Source organism: Neolamprologus multifasciatus, chromosome 9 (assembly GCF_963576455.1).
Source record: "Neolamprologus multifasciatus chromosome 9, fNeoMul1.2, whole genome shotgun sequence".
Lineage (NCBI taxonomy): Eukaryota > Metazoa > Chordata > Actinopteri > Cichliformes > Cichlidae > Neolamprologus > Neolamprologus multifasciatus.
The window spans coordinates 15,563,943-15,579,890 of NC_140447.1; the positions used below are offsets into that span (position 1 = coordinate 15,563,943).

General features: G+C 40.2%; 1 protein-coding gene across 1 annotated transcript in view; it reads right to left on the bottom strand.

Moving 5' to 3' along the window:
• Positions 1 to 15,948, bottom strand: part of myripb (myosin VIIA and Rab interacting protein b) — a 123,299-nt gene that overhangs the window by 46,154 nt on the left and 61,197 nt on the right. Inside the window, exon 3 of the mRNA XM_085173508.1 lies at positions 11,789 to 12,010. Coding sequence (XP_085029634.1) covers positions 11,789 to 12,010 — 222 coding nt within the window. The remainder of the gene's footprint in view (positions 1 to 11,788; positions 12,011 to 15,948) is intronic.

Consider the following 15,948-nt stretch of genomic DNA (forward strand, 5'->3'; position numbering starts at 1 on the left):
CAGCAATAAAGTCACATAATCAGAAACACTGTTTTAAAATGAACCTGGTTAATTAAATAAAACCTTCTACATGTTTATGGTAATTTATGCTGCGTTGCACAGACGCTTCCTCTCTTTGGAGAAAGCACAGGGTGAATTAATAATGACTCACTTACACACAAGTTTTTCAGTACACCATCACAATGAGCCAACACACGGAAAAGCGTGACATCATCAAAGTGGAATGCAGCCATCATTACTACACCTGTGCTTTCGCTTAAGTGGAAAATATAACAATAGCTTTGATCAGCTATTAAAAACTTAACTGATACTTTTATGTGTTTTGGTGAACTGCTACTCCATCAGTTATGTATTTAAACTTTATGTTGATACATAAAATATTTACTGCATTTATGTGTAACTATGAAAACCTTTAAGAGTTTATGTTCCTAATTTTATTTGAACACACTCCTCTTTACTTCAAAACTCGTCCATCCATCCATCCATCCATCCTCTTGTGCTTAACTAATTCAGGCTAATTGGGAGCTGAAGCCAATCTCAGCGGTCACAGTGAGAGAGGAAGGGTACACCCTGGACATGTTGCCAGTCTATTAAAGTCATTCAAAGACTTGTTTCTAATTTTCATGACATATTATACTTTGATTAAACACCTCATGACTCACTCAGCTGAACCACATCTGGCAAACTCGGGTGTTTGGAACAAGGTCAGCTCATGTCAAATATAATCTGAATCACAGATCTGGTAGACTGTAAATAGATATTTAGCGGAGTCAGCGTGTCTTTTATTATCAGCCAAAAATATTTGGCTTTATTTACAAAAAATAAATAAAGATCGCAGTAAATGTAACCGCAGCATGTAGTGCAGGGGAGTAGTGACCTACATACACTCAAAGTATTAGCCTGTTTTTTATAGCTTAGTGCCATTTCAAGCACATTTTGATTTTCAGAATGATTAAATTAGTTCGATCACTTTTCTGCCAATCTTCTATGTTGTATTACTGAAAAAACAAACAATGCCCCACTTAATATTAAAGTGGGCTGTATATGGCGCATGATGTACTCCGAGTTTGACATCCCTGTTCATCTATCAGTGACGTACCCTCTAGAAACTAGAGTCCTGTTCAGGGTGTTTCACCAACCTCTCTGACACCAATAACCATGCTCATGTCCATGTTCACACTCAATTAAACTCTCTTTTAGTCAACAGGTGCACCAAAACTGTATTTCAGAGATTTTGTGCTGTTCAGTCATTTCCAGAGGGAAACTGAAGCTTTACTTTTAAAGTAATTGTTAGTTCAATTAAGCCACGATGAATGGATCAGTGTATTTATTTAATCAATCAAAGGATTTATGTTACAGTTCTTGCTCCTTGCAGATCCTTCTCAGTAGTCATTTTGCAGGATACATGCTTCTTAAATCCTTGTGAAATCTAACCCAACATTGACAGAATGTATAAAAATACTGGAAAATTGGGTTAAAAAAAACTAACTTTCATTAAAGGGACTCTTAGGTTCAAACCAAGGAATGTGCAATGAGTATGAAAATCCCGCAGCAATAATAACCTCTGTTACACTGCAGAGGGTTCACTGTGACAGGAGATCAGACAGGATGATCTGCCTGAGGGAAGGATGAGGGTGCAGAAGAGGAAGAGAAAAAGTGAGAGGTGAAGTTAGGATGAGAAAAAAAACTATTACTATTCATGCAATATTTTTCATTTCATGCCAAATTCTTGAAGATTTACAGGAAAAGGAATAAATTGTGATCTCAGTGTGTTGTGAAATCCACTATACCTAATTCATAACCAAAAACCAGAGATTGATTCCACTGATCTGCCAATCATTGAGTTCACATCTTCCCCTGCCAGTCCATCAGGATATCAGACATGAATGGCTGTACTGTGGGGTATCTCCCCTGCTGAAGATGCTTTTGATAGATCACATCTGCAAAAGCAATCATTGTGAAACAGAGTGAGTCAGCGAGGGAGGAGAGGGCTCAAAGGGAGAATGTGCATATTAAAATTTCTATTTGAGCAAGACAATGTGCAGTAGTTACTGAGCTACAAGGTCTTTACTTTGTAAATGTTAGATGGATTAAAAGTGCTGACCTCAAATGACACGAGTAAAACACACAGATTCTCCAGCAGCACTGCACTAATAGCAGCAAATATCTCAAGTCTGTTTAAACCATACTGGAGGATACAGTTTGCTTGATTTACCAAATCAATAATAAACTAAAAGACTTTTTTTTTTTTAGTGGAAGGGAATATTAGCTATAATAATTTTGCTGCTATGGAGTTGGGGGTCCATGATGGAACAAAAGGGAGCCAACATCTAAAGAACAGCTTTGAGTGTTAAAGAAATGAGACACAAGAGAGTTCAAGTTACACTGAAGACTAAAGGTGATCATAGCAATTATTTCATTAGAATTGTAGAAACTCTGCTTCTGCTGTATACACGGTATTTCCATGCATTTTTGCACACGTTTTAATTAATGGACCCGTTTCCCATTTTCCTAACAAAATGTAAAGAAATCAAGACTTTTGTGCAGTATCGTACTGCACACCAACCTGTCAGGACTAAAGATTTACTCAAATGTAGAGGTTGAGTGGAAAAAATTTCCAATAAAGGCTTCCAATCGAACACACAAAAGATAGACTAGACTATAAAGCAGCATTAGTAAGTACTTTTCTGTCTCCATTTCCACTAACCCACAATGAAAAAATGAGTTTTATAGCTTGTGTTATAAACCACTAGCCAACTTACTGCACAAACTGCTTTATTTATTTATTTCCAATCACCTCGGTGCTGCAGGCTTGCTGTGTGAGCACTGAAAGCTGTAAATCACTGGCTTCACATGGAGCGTTACAACATGGCAGCCAGTTTCCCCGGTTGAGAAATTACAGGATTTTACCTGCTGGTACACATAAGATCACAGGCACTGCGCATTGTGCTGCTTCGGTGTAGCTCGCTCCACAACTGGACCTGGAGAGGTGCTCAGTTCAGAGGTGTAACTGATTCAGTCTCACCCACCTACACACACACACACACACACACACACACACACACATATATATACGGAGGAGGCCTGGGATGTGGAGCCTGACTAGTGACATCAGAGAGACATTAATAACTCAGAGCCATAGCTGCAAAATAACACACTGGTAATAGCACAACTGACAGGAATTAGCACACCCGCAAGAGGGAACGTCCAAGGTTCTTTTTGTGCATGTGTGCGCTCGCATGTTTACCTGAATAATAGTGATTTATTGCTTTCAACAAGACCTCATGCCCTACAGAGAAAAGGCTTTTATGCTACACAAGGAGCCACATGATAAGAAGCACTGCAATACAAGCATTCACACTCACATGAACACACACGCACACACAAATCCTTACTGGGCAGACACACAGAGACTGCTTCAAGGCTTACCAAACTCTATAGTAATTAGTTTGAGAGTAACACACACAAATTGCATTAGTAAAGTTCAAGCAAGTACACTTCAATTAATGTGAGAAATATACCTGAATAAAACTTAAGTGGAACTGAAATGAAAAGGCAAGGAGTTTCTTTGAACCTAAGGCTACATCTAAGCTAAACCAATTTCCTTGTAAAACTCTGCTTTAATGAAAACTATATCAGTTTACAGCACATTTATAATTCCCATCTATATTAACTGTAAATACAGCTATATCATTTATTTCATATCATTCATATCATTTCAAAAATTAAGTTAAGAATGAGATAACTGTACAACACAAATTAGAATGAAGGGTAAATTTAACTGGGAAAGAATAAGATAAAATATATAAATTAAAGTTGAAAATAAAATAACTGTGTATTTTGTTGTACAGTTATTTTATTTTCAACTTTAATTTATATATTTTATCTTATTCTTTCCCAGTTAAATTTACCCTTCATTCTAATTTGTGTTGTACAGTTATCTCATTCTTAACTTAATTTTTATATTTTATTTTATTCCTTCCTGGTTAAATTTACCCTTTTTAATTTTCATATTTATTTCCTATCTTATTCATAGCCTTTTCTTTTTTTTCTTTAGGTCAAGAGCAGTTGTCTAAGCATTTCACTGCATATCGTACTGTGTATGACTGTGTATGTGACAAATAAAAATTTGAATTTGAATTTGAATTTAGGTAGACTGGGTATGATCCTAGACTCAGGATATGGACCTGTAGCTTGCATAAAATTGACTTACTGGGGCAATTCGGCTACTTTTGGGCAAGATGGCCTGCTGAATGGTTGTTCTTCTCGGAGTCTGCGATAAAACGCGACATTCAATTTTACTGCGAGAACACTCGGATCGCTTGAAAAAAACAAAAAGAGAGGCGATCAAACCGTCTAGACTGAAAGTTAGGGAAGACAAAAAGAAAACTCAGACAACGAGTAGGAGAAATTATTCGGTTTTAATAAACGTTTAAACTTTATTAGTCGATATCTAGAGAAGCGAGACCCAAAGGTTTTAGCTTAATCTGTAAGGATTAAGTATACAGTTACTGAATCGTTGCTGCAAAGCAAACACACTCACATTGGATCATTTGCCATTGGCAGACAAAGACACAACAAATGAGAAACAAGTATCCACAAAAGGATGAAGAAATAGGAAAAGGCATGAGAGTCTGCTACTACTACTGTTCCAGTTTCATATGGCGACTGACATCACCCATCTAAAAGTTTTGGCTGGGTCAGCAGAGATTCTTAAAAGTCCCAGTTTTAGATTAGCGTGCATGCTAAAACTAAAATATATTAATGTGGATGTACACTTAATCTGCACTGGGTGCCGTAAGTGCATTTGCGTGTGCATCTTGTGAGAGGCCGTGCGCGTGCCTGCTGTCCCGGGTGACTCAATGAAATGCAAATTACAGGCAGGAGTTATGATCGACTGGTGGCTACTGTGTCAGCTGCGCTGGACACGAGACAAGGCCGTGAAGGAGGGAGAGAGGAGGAGGAGAAGGAAGCAGAGAGGGTGATTAGTGGCTCTCTTTCCTGTGCCTGCAGCTCAGAGAGTTGCAGGGTTTGTGAGCTGGTTCAGCTGCACTCTTGTTTCTGATAAAAAAGCTTCCCGGAAGTATGGGAATGTTCAGAGTCCCAGTTTAGTGTAAATTTTGGCTGCTGATTTTAATAAACCTGAGCAAGTTTACATGGAAGTATATTTCCCAGCAGTGCAAAATATGATTACACCCACATTAATTTGCATTACGGTTAACTGTGTTGTGCGATTTAAACATTCCAACCTAGAAACTGATAGTGCTGCACTGTGATGAATGAAAGAGGGGGTCGGGACTTTCATTGTTCACCCACTGAGGCTTGCAACTTTCTATTTAGGCTCTTTATTGGAAAAACAGCAAGGAACCTGTCCTGCAATGCACGGTGCACCCAGCTGCTAGAAACCTGGCAGAAACATGGAGTAAACAAGCAGCAAGAAACAAAGCAAGACAGACATGCAAATGTCTTATTAAAAATGAGACACATTTCATCTGCAGCCTGGCGCTGTAGGGCACACCCTCCCCGTCTAAGACTATAGTCTTGCTCACCCACACTGATAAAAATACCCCCGCAAGGAGGACAGAAAAAGATCACACTGTGACTTGCTTCCTCTGCTAGCCGCAGGTGCTTGTCTGGCAGCAGTGTGAGAGTTCACTGAATTTTTGCACTGGTGTCTTAGTAAACACACACGCTATTGTTTTGGAGATGCTAACATAAATATTCATGAGCAAAAAATGTGAATGCAGTAAAAAAAAAAAAAAAAAAAAGAAGAAAGAAAATTAAATCTCATGCTTACATTTTGTATTTGTGTGGAGGTGTTGATAAGGGGGAAGATTAATGGGTTTGGAGACAGGCAGGTGAAAAGTCAAAGAAACTGCACAGTCAACATAAAAGCTGCATATTTGAATTCATGCACTCTAATAAAACTGTAAAAGAAAAAAATATACAGCTGTACAAAACAACCTGTTTGTCTGGCTCTATCAGACTAGAGTAAAAACAAGACAACAATCTTCTTGTAACTAGGAAAAACCGGTGGCTGCCTGGTCACTGGACTGAATTTTTCCATTGCAAGTGGTTATGGTGGCCAACTAGTTGCCCAGAGGCTACCTTTGAGCAACCACTTGTGATCACAAAGTGCTTGCACCTATCTTGAAACAACTATGTTTCAGCTCAGACCGACTGCAGTCACTCTCAGATTGGCGAAGGTTTCTAAATAATTGCTGTCTAATTTATAAATGCAAACAGATGTGTGTTGGATTTTTGTTTGATATGTATAACTACGTAACTATATACACACTATATATCTATGTGCACTGAACATATATATTTTAACTTTCATGTAGAGTCTTAAGCACAAGACATTTTGCTTCACTGAGGTTTATTAAGGTGGTGCAGTAACAGGGCAGTTAATGCTGCTGAGAGTTCTGCTGCATAACTCACTCTCCAGCTTCCCTAATACACACTCAACGTCTTTCATGCAGCACAACCAAAACAGTAAACACATCACGATAAAATATCATACGATATAATCACGCACACACACACACGCACATACTTTGAACTACACTGAAGTGTTTTAAGAACCTATGTAGTTATAAGATTATATATTAATAATTAGGATTAATGTGTGACCTTTGACCATGTTGTGACCTATTGTCGGAGGGCAAAGCAAAGGGTTAACCTAACCAGAGCCCTGCCCGTACCCTGGCCTGTACCTGACCCCTGCAGCTGTGTTTGGGCGCATGGGAAAGTTACTCAACAGCAGGGGGCGGGGATACTGGTCCCTGTATATTAAAGGACCAGAGGACACCCCCAGCACTTTTTCCCCTCTGCTGTTACTCTCTGTCCGTCTCTGTGTTGCTCTACTGTCTGTGCTTAAGGCTGTACACCCCGGGGTTTTGCTTTGCTTGCTTTCTGCTATTAATTTTCTTGCTAAATGTCTGTATGTATTTTTCCTGCTGTTCATATGATTCAGTGTATTAAACTCTGTTCCAAGAATTCTACTCTTTTCCAGAGCATCTTTTTGAGTGTCTTGATTTTAATTGGATCTAAAAAGGTTGGATCACCACATCGTTGGTGGGAGAAGGTTACCAGGATGGCTTCAAAATTTGCGACCACAGATGCCCAACACGTTGCAATCAATCTGAACCAGTCTACATGAGTGAGAATAAATTTTTTGTGATGTCTCTTTCCTGCAAGGGACTCGAAACAGCTGGTTGCCAATTGGTTGTTTTCTGATTCCTATAAGGTTGAGCATCAGTTTGCAATTAAATTGCCATCCTGCAGCAGCTGTATCACTATTTGTGGAGGAATTTCAATTTCAAATCTATGCAGTTATGAGTTAATCTATGCAAATTTCTGTGTATGCTGAAGGTGACAGATTCGCGATTTTCACCAGTCTGGAACAGTTAATTACACTATTATTACAAACCGATTGCATGTCATTGCCAACTTGACCAGATTCCAACACAAACTGAAAGTAGACTGTTCCATCTTATTGCAGCTTTATCGAGACCAAAAGTCTCTTTGAAGACTGACTGCAAGTGGTTGGAGACCCCCGTCTTTGAAACAACCATGTCAAAGGCAACAAGATTACAGCTTCTGTAATTTTGGTCATGCTGCCTCACCACTGCTTCCCCTAGTGTGTCTGTAGCATTAATGAGGTACGGTGTAGAGGGGCTGTTTAAGAAAATCAATTAAACAGTTACAAGATTGATTTGCCTTAAAAGCTGAGCTGATTTCAATATGGGGCTTTGTGGTGAGAACAGCACTGATTTAGGCAATCAATAAATAGTCAATCAATAAATAAAAATAGTCTACAATACACAATGGAAGAATGGGCAGGTGGAATCAAATGGCAGAAACAGACTAGAGAATATGTCAAATGTCACGATTTTAAAAGGATCTAAACATGCTACTGATGCAAACAGTTAGATTTCTATGAAAATGCATTTTTATGTCATGAACAAAGTATTCACACGACAAGACCAGAGGCAGTAGCATCACATTCCTTTGGGTGAATCATCTGATCAGCACTCCTTCATCTCCTTTTAAATGAACCTATTGCTATGAGACTGACAACCTCTGTCAATCACAAATCTGAATCATTCAGATGTGGTGTGAACCATCAATATGGTTCTCGTTAGACATGAAAACAAACAGAAGGACCTCCCGCATTCAGAAACAGCTTCTAGGACTGAACAGGGAGTGCTATTTGTAGCAGTGAGTGGATGTAACATATATGTGGATGTGTGAGGTTGCATGTTACCAGTAGCGACTACATGCTCTTTACGATGTACGATGCATAGCTAACGTCACATTGTAACTGCAGCAGCGCACATGGAAATGTCTGTTTAAGAGGACTCTGAGGTATATGTGCAGGGATCTGTTTGCGCTTGTTCTTGCTAATCCATAAGCTGCACAGTAAAATGATGTGCATCCATGCGTGATCTGATTAAAACATTAAATTTAATGGCAAAAAACCCCCAATTAATATAAGTTTCAGCATGGCTTTCTGCTTCTCTGTGAATTCCACATGCATGTGCTTGTGTGCAAGCCTCGCCTGTTTGCATGAGTGTTTGCGTACATGTACTGTACAGCGTAGCAGATGCCATAATCTCCTCGAAGTCATGCTTTAGGATGAGATTACGAAAACAGTACAAACATTTTGTCTGTTCGGTTTTTTTGTTTTGTTTTTTTTGCAATTTCTGTGCAGACCAGCCCTCTGTGCATACACTGCTTGACAACTCTATATAGAGATGCACAGAGGAGCCCCTATAGTTTAAATGCAGGGAGTTGCAGTAGCTTTAATGTAAATGTGGAAAAGATGGATGAAAAGAGAATACTAAACTAAAAGCAAGAGAAGGCTGGGGGTAGCAGAGAAGTATTTTTTCTAAAGGCAGAGACAAAGAGAAAGAAACAAAGCAATTTGTGAGACACAGCAAAAGGAGAATTTACTTGCATTTCCACTCTTGAATAACTGGGACAGGTCATTTCCTCTTCTGTCATTCCTTTTTCATCCTTCTGCCCTCCCTTCTTCTTCCTCTCTCTTGACCTTACTTACTCCTTCTCTGCCCCTTTAACATTCTCACCAGTGCTTGGGTGTAGAGCCGAAAGGAGAAAAAAAAATTACTTTTCAGTTCCCGCTAAAATGTTTTGACTTCTCCGATAAAAACCACTGGTGTGTGGCAAGTGTGATTATACTGCGTGTGAGCGGTTGTGTGTGTTTGAAGACCATGGGCCGAGGATGCCGTTAATTCAACCAGGCTGCAAAATGGTCATGCCTGTCCCATCCGTTCAGGAGGGGACAGATGCGTTTGGTGCGTGTGTGTATATACACACATATATATATGTGTGTGTGTGTGTGAGTGTGTGTGTATATGCGTGTTTCACAAGGCTAGAAAGGTGTTATTACAAAGCTGCCGAATCACTGAGTCTTCTCTACAGATACCATCTGCCATCGACACGCAACCATTTCTGTGGTTGCCCTGAAACATTTATGCAATCCATCACAACATCTATGTCAACCAGTCCTGCTCACACTTAATTAACAAACATATAACCGATGCATGTCCTCATGTCTGCTTGCATGCGAGCATAAGTCTGCCTGGATATACATGCATACATTCTAATATGCATCCATGTGTGTGTGGGTGACTTTAGCCTCTGAGTGCGTCCATGTGTGCGATGATTACAAATCTGCTTTCCGTAGTTGGATCACACTTGTGGGCAGCGTGGCCACGCCACTGTGAATGTTGATGGACAGCCGGTGAATGCGAGTGAGAGCATTTGGCGGTTTGTTTCCTTTGCGAACAGATTTTGCATTTAGATTCAGCAGAAATGGTTCAAAAAGAGACAAAACCCATGAACTTTTTTCAACTCGTGAGTTTGACTAACACTGTATTTCATTCGATGTTTTCTCTAATGAAAATACTGTTGATGAGGAGGTACTTTGCATCGAATCGGTGCATTTTCTTGCAATCGTAACTAATAGCTATTTCTGAAAATCAAATGCCAGCCTTCTCTTCCCAGTGAAAGCTGTTCCAAACGACATGACTCCACCCAGAGAGAGTAATTCATGCTAAAACCAGATTTAAGCTTGTTTAATGCGCTAATGAAAAGTGCTGTATTTATATGTAGCTGGTAGACGGCAATGCTGTGACATCAAGCCCATCTGTGACTCAGTCTAAAGCTGTAATGAGAACATTACAGAGCCCCCAGCAGAGGTACGCACACGCACACACACATACACACTCAAAAGGAAGACAGACAGAAATAAGAAGAAGATGAGGGGGAGAGATGATCGATGCAAATCTTGTCACCTCCTTTAACTACCATCATCTCTTTCCCTCCTTCTCCTCCTCTTCTTCGCTGCCTCTCCTGCTCCCACTCCTCCTTCTCCCTCCTGTCTCACACACCAGGACCGAGGGCAGCGGGTCTAACTCAATACACCATGCAGCAAAAATCAATGACAGACAGAAAGAGACAGAGCTAGGCGACTGAGGGGATGAAATAAGGCGAGGGACGGCGTAATTTTTTTTTCCAGCAGCTTTGTTGCGCTCTTAAATCCTGTCCAGTCCTATTACCCTAACCCTAAACACACACACACACACACACACAAATAGTCAGAAAATGCTAAATGCAGCACATGTGTGCTATTTTTTCTGGAATGTTGCTGACATTACAACAAAAAAATTACACCTTTGAAGACATCACCTCATACAAAAGAAGCTTTTACACGCTGATACTTAGAGCCTAAACACACACACACACACACACACACACACACACACACACACACACACACACACACACACACATATATATCATATCCCAAACCCCACTGAATCCACCACAAATGGACTCACACTTTGGCGTTGTATTTTCAACAACCTGCTCAGACACAAAGAGTTTAATATTCATCTAATGGCAAGTCAGGACACACGAATAACTCCCAAGGTTTTGGACAAAACTGCATGCATAAACAGCCCAAAACAGACACAGACACATACATATGCACACACAGCAGTCATTTGCAAACACAATTGGCTCCGGCACGTTCCCCTGCCTCACACGCTCCTGATTGTTTTGGTTTTTTTGTCCTTCAAATCACAAACATGCATTGATTCCTTTAAAACCCTGATTTTTTGTTTGGGAGAAAAGCAGAAATAAAACATTTATTTTACTGTAGAAATTGGGTCTTTTTATGTAAATGTGAAATCTGCTGGAGAAAAATGGACACGTGCCAATTTTCATCACCACTGCCTTGTTGTATCTCTATTACCAACAGTTCATATCAACAATCGTAACATTTATTTTATAACTTTTCTCCACCTTTTCATTAACTGCCCTGCGCTTTTCCCCTTCATCACCATATTAAACATGCAGAAAAATGCAAATGGAAACAGGGATGTTTCAGTAAGAAAGGATTGGACAGTATGATGTTTAAAAAAGCAGCAAAACAAAAATCAGAAAAAGACTCAAAACACACCCATCCTTAAGGCACTGTCACCATCAAAGTCCACCTTTCCCTCTCGTTCATTCACTTTTCCCCATCTGTCTCCTTCAGAGTCAGTATTCCTACAGCCCTCTTCCTCACTTAATCTTCTTTTCTTCTTTCATAAATTCCCTCCCGTTTACCCCCCCATCAATTTTCCTCTTCCTTCAGTCAGCCAATTCGCAGCTTCTCTCACATCTCTCACCCTCATTCATTCCACTGACCTAATCTCCCCTGCCTCTGCCTCTGCCCAGGGTGTGTATGTGAACGTGTCTGCGTGGAAACACTAACCTGCCCTTCTGGCACGCTGAGCAGAGCCACGCTTTGTCCCTCTTGCTGTAGGTGCAGCAGGTCTTGCAGACGTTGTACTGGCAGTCCGGGCACTGGCGCTTGGGGTTGAGCAGGAAGGTGAAGGGCGCGCAGCAGCGGATGCAGCAGTGCTCGTTGAAGCGGTGCTGCTTGGAGAGGATGGAGCATCTGCTGCCTTCCTCCGCCAGCTCCTGCTTCATCTCGCTGAAACCGGGAGAGCGAGAGAGAGAGAAAGCGAAAGAGAGAGAGAGAGCGAGAGAGATAGGATGAGGGGAGGGGGAGAGAGAGAGAGAGGGGGGATGTGAGCGCCTGGTTGAGAGGTAGGACGTGAAAACAGCGGAGGACGCCGCGATGCAGAGTGAATGAAAAAACTGTGGCAAATGAAAAACTGGGCGGTGGGGGGTGAACAAGGGAAGGGCAGAAGGGGTCAAGGGTTTGGTGAAAACACTCTGCTGCTCCATGTTTCTGCCTCAAACGCCTTCTCTTTCCCTTACGCCGATTTTGTGGAATTAACGTGATGGCTGACATTTCAATTTGCGAGGACCTGTCATGCCTTTTTTTTTTGCACTTCAGTCGGAACTCCGCTGAGGACAGCATGTCATGCGCATCCAAAGCATCACATGAAACTGAATTGTAGTTTGTTAATCAAGATATTATGAGGTTGGGAATAATTACAATAAACTGGCTTAAATCGCAGTTAAGTTGAAGGTCAATACACACAAACGAGCCTGACTGGGAAAAAAAGGAGCATAAATAGAAAGCCTCTGATGAGCTACTCAAACTAAAGTTTAAAATCACATAAATGATGAACAAAGACTCACTGATCACATCAGAGAACTGTTTCCACCGATCAGCAATTAGGAATTAGGCTAAAAAGTTGAACAAAACCAAATGAAAAAAAACAACCAATAATCCACAGTCTCAGCTGACTCTGACAATCCTACAGCTTCCTAAAATTAAGTGAGACTAAATTTATATCCTTCACCTGTAGCTGGGTATTAAGCTTATGAGAGAGACAGTATAATACGGACTGTTAATCCGTGTTTTAACCAGCAAAGCATCTTTCCTGTCCGAAGCCTCAAGTGTTCACATTAACTATGCACATGGGTTTACCTCTGCAGGATTTGTGCTTACTGGGCAAAATGCAAAATCAGCAGAGGCTACTATAAATTATCTAATGGTTCGCATTTGTATCATAAACACATCGCCGTCATCATCATCATCATCAGTCGATGTTGCACTTGTGTCAGCTATATTTAAAATGACCCTGAGTGATAAGGAGAGCTCGAGTAAGAACACATTCACCCATGTTTACATCATCAGCCATCACTTGTCATTAGGCACGAGCGGCAGCTGAGATGCAGAGATCGAGATGTTGCTGCTGGCGAGGTGTGAAAGTGAGTTCAGCTTGAATGGGCAGCGGGTAAATTATTTAAAGCCTCTACCCTACCCTCAGCCAGGTCACGGCCTACTGAGCTTACGCTGATCTCACAGATGCACACATGTGCATGGCAGATGGGGCTTATATGTGCATACCAGAGGCGTTAGAAGTATTCTTTACACCACAGAGTCAATCCTAACCAAACCACTAAGTCATACATGAAAAATTAAGTATGGAGCACAAAGTGTGCTGAATGCAGCATATTGCAAATTTCCTGTGTGTATTTTGTGTACATGTTGTGTCGAACCAGCGGGGACCCTGCACTCTCCTGCTTCCCTAAGTTATTAACGCTGCTCCTCGAGCAGATCTCCTCTGCCGCCTCGCTGATTGCTTTTCCTATGCATCATTAGACGTAGCATAATAACAAGACGAACCAACCATTTCATATACAGCGTCATGTGAGAAAGAGGTGGGTTTGGGGTGACCAGTGTGGCCGTTGCATATGGACACGGAAGTAAACAATTATATACCAAAAACGTATTCAAAAGGAGGCTTTCATAGTTTTGCAGATGGCAAATATTGGTTGCACTCAAATTAAATGATAAATGAAAATATTCAAAACACATTTATGTGCGCAAACAAAAGCAAGGGAAATGTATGCAGAGAACATTAATATCTCAATAAGCTAGAGGCAATTGCCTGGAAGTCATTTCCCTCAATTCTGATTATGATCAGGATCCATTTTGCCTTTCTGCTTTCGTGTTATGGGTTTAATGAGCAGCCCAGTTAGACTGCAGCTAGCTATAGCCATTTAATTAAATGATCGGGCAAATGTACACATATCCAAAGACAAAAAGGGCTCATTATGCCTGCTATCGCTTCACATTACCTCCTTTCCCTGTTAATGAGACATGAAAACCTGTGCTCAGTGCAGAGTAATCGGTATAGATACATGTGGGTCATCCAGGTATCAGCGAGGCACAATTGGCCTCAGTGAGAAATAACACAAGGCGCTCCCTATTCACAAAGCAGTGTTTTGAGTTACTTATTTTTAACAGGTGTTTGGCATACAGCTTATAATATAATAATAATAGTGTGCTGGAAATATTATAGCATTACATTTTAAAGAATGCTCCAAAATTTCTGCTAACGGCTGATAGCTCAGGCATGCTAGAGTAAAAAAATAGAACTGTCAGCTCCTTGTGAAAGGAAAGGGGAACATCTGCCATTGTCTTGTGCTTGCATTAAATTACCAGCTCATTTTTGATCACAGGGTGGTTGGCAACCCGTCTCCAAACAGTCATGGTCCACCTCAGATGATCACTCTCAGACAGACTGGCGAAAGTTCGCAAATAACCGCCATCTACTATATAAACACAGACAAACTGCCAACATGTTGCAGCCAATCTTAGTCAGTCTGCAGCACTGAGAGCAACTTGTCTGAAACGAGTCTCTTTCAAATAGGACACTCTGGCTTGACTGGTTTATTAGTATTTGTTATTCGGTATATATGCCTATATAAAAGATTATCCTATATAAAGGATTTCTGTTTCAGATCTTTGGGTTTCTGACTGAACTCTGAATGTATGGAGTTAATGTGAATATCTGTGGACGACGATGATAACAAATTTGCAATTTTCACAGGTTTATCATAATTAATTGCCATATTATCACAAACAGATTGCATATAATGGTCAACTGGACCCCATTCAATCAAACTCATAGCAAACTGACCTCATCTTAACAGTCTTTCAATGCACCAACGTCGCGTGGAAGGTGACTACTGACTATGACTGAACGGAGACCTGATCCCAGTCTTCAAAGCAACCATTTCGAAGGCAACAAGGTCGCAGGTTCATTGCACAGTAATTTTGCTCGTTTTGAATCACTGTTTTTCCTACTGTACTAAGTTTACTAAGCTACAACACAAATCTTTTGTTTAAATTTCTGCTTCATCTTTTTGGTCCAATGTCGTTGTCTTCTTTCAGTTGCTCCCTTTAAAAAACACACAAATGTGCGAAATAGTTAATAACTGGACTTTGTCGTAACACTGACATTTTCTTGTAATCCAACTCAGAGTACATTGCTTTTATACATCTTCTCTTGTGCTAAGCAAAGAGATTTATGTCCTATATCGCAGTCTGAGACATTCTTGTTGATCTTTAATTGATTCACACATAGAGCTTGGGTTTAATAAGAGCGCTGTGCTTACAAAAAGCTCCATACATAATTTAATAATGAGGGTGAACTGTTTAAAATTCACTCTTTCATCTTTAAAGGAGGGTAAAATACTACATTTTTATTTATTAAATAAGGTCAGTCACTCATTAAAATTAATCTTATTTTGTCAATCAATATGTGTATTGCACTACTATAACAGAATTAAAGTGCTCAAGTTATTTTTCAGATTAATCAATGTTAATGGTTTTTCTCTATAATGTGACAGAAAATAGCAATAATGTATTTTTAGAGCTCTGAGGAGCCTGATGTCTGACAGCAAGATGCCACATTGGAGAAGCTGTGGGCTGAGAATGTTTGGAAAATGACAGTAACCATTAAATGAATTTAAAAACAATACTTATATAGTTACAGAGCCAAACTGTTGATTAACCGTCATATTTATCAATTTTGCTTCATCTCGGCTCAGTTTATTTTAGGTCTGCCAGGTAGAGCAGGTTAACCACTAGCACTGTATTCACACCATCTCTGGGTTTCCTCGCTGCATTTGAAATGCGTATAATATAATTAATTACTGAAGCCT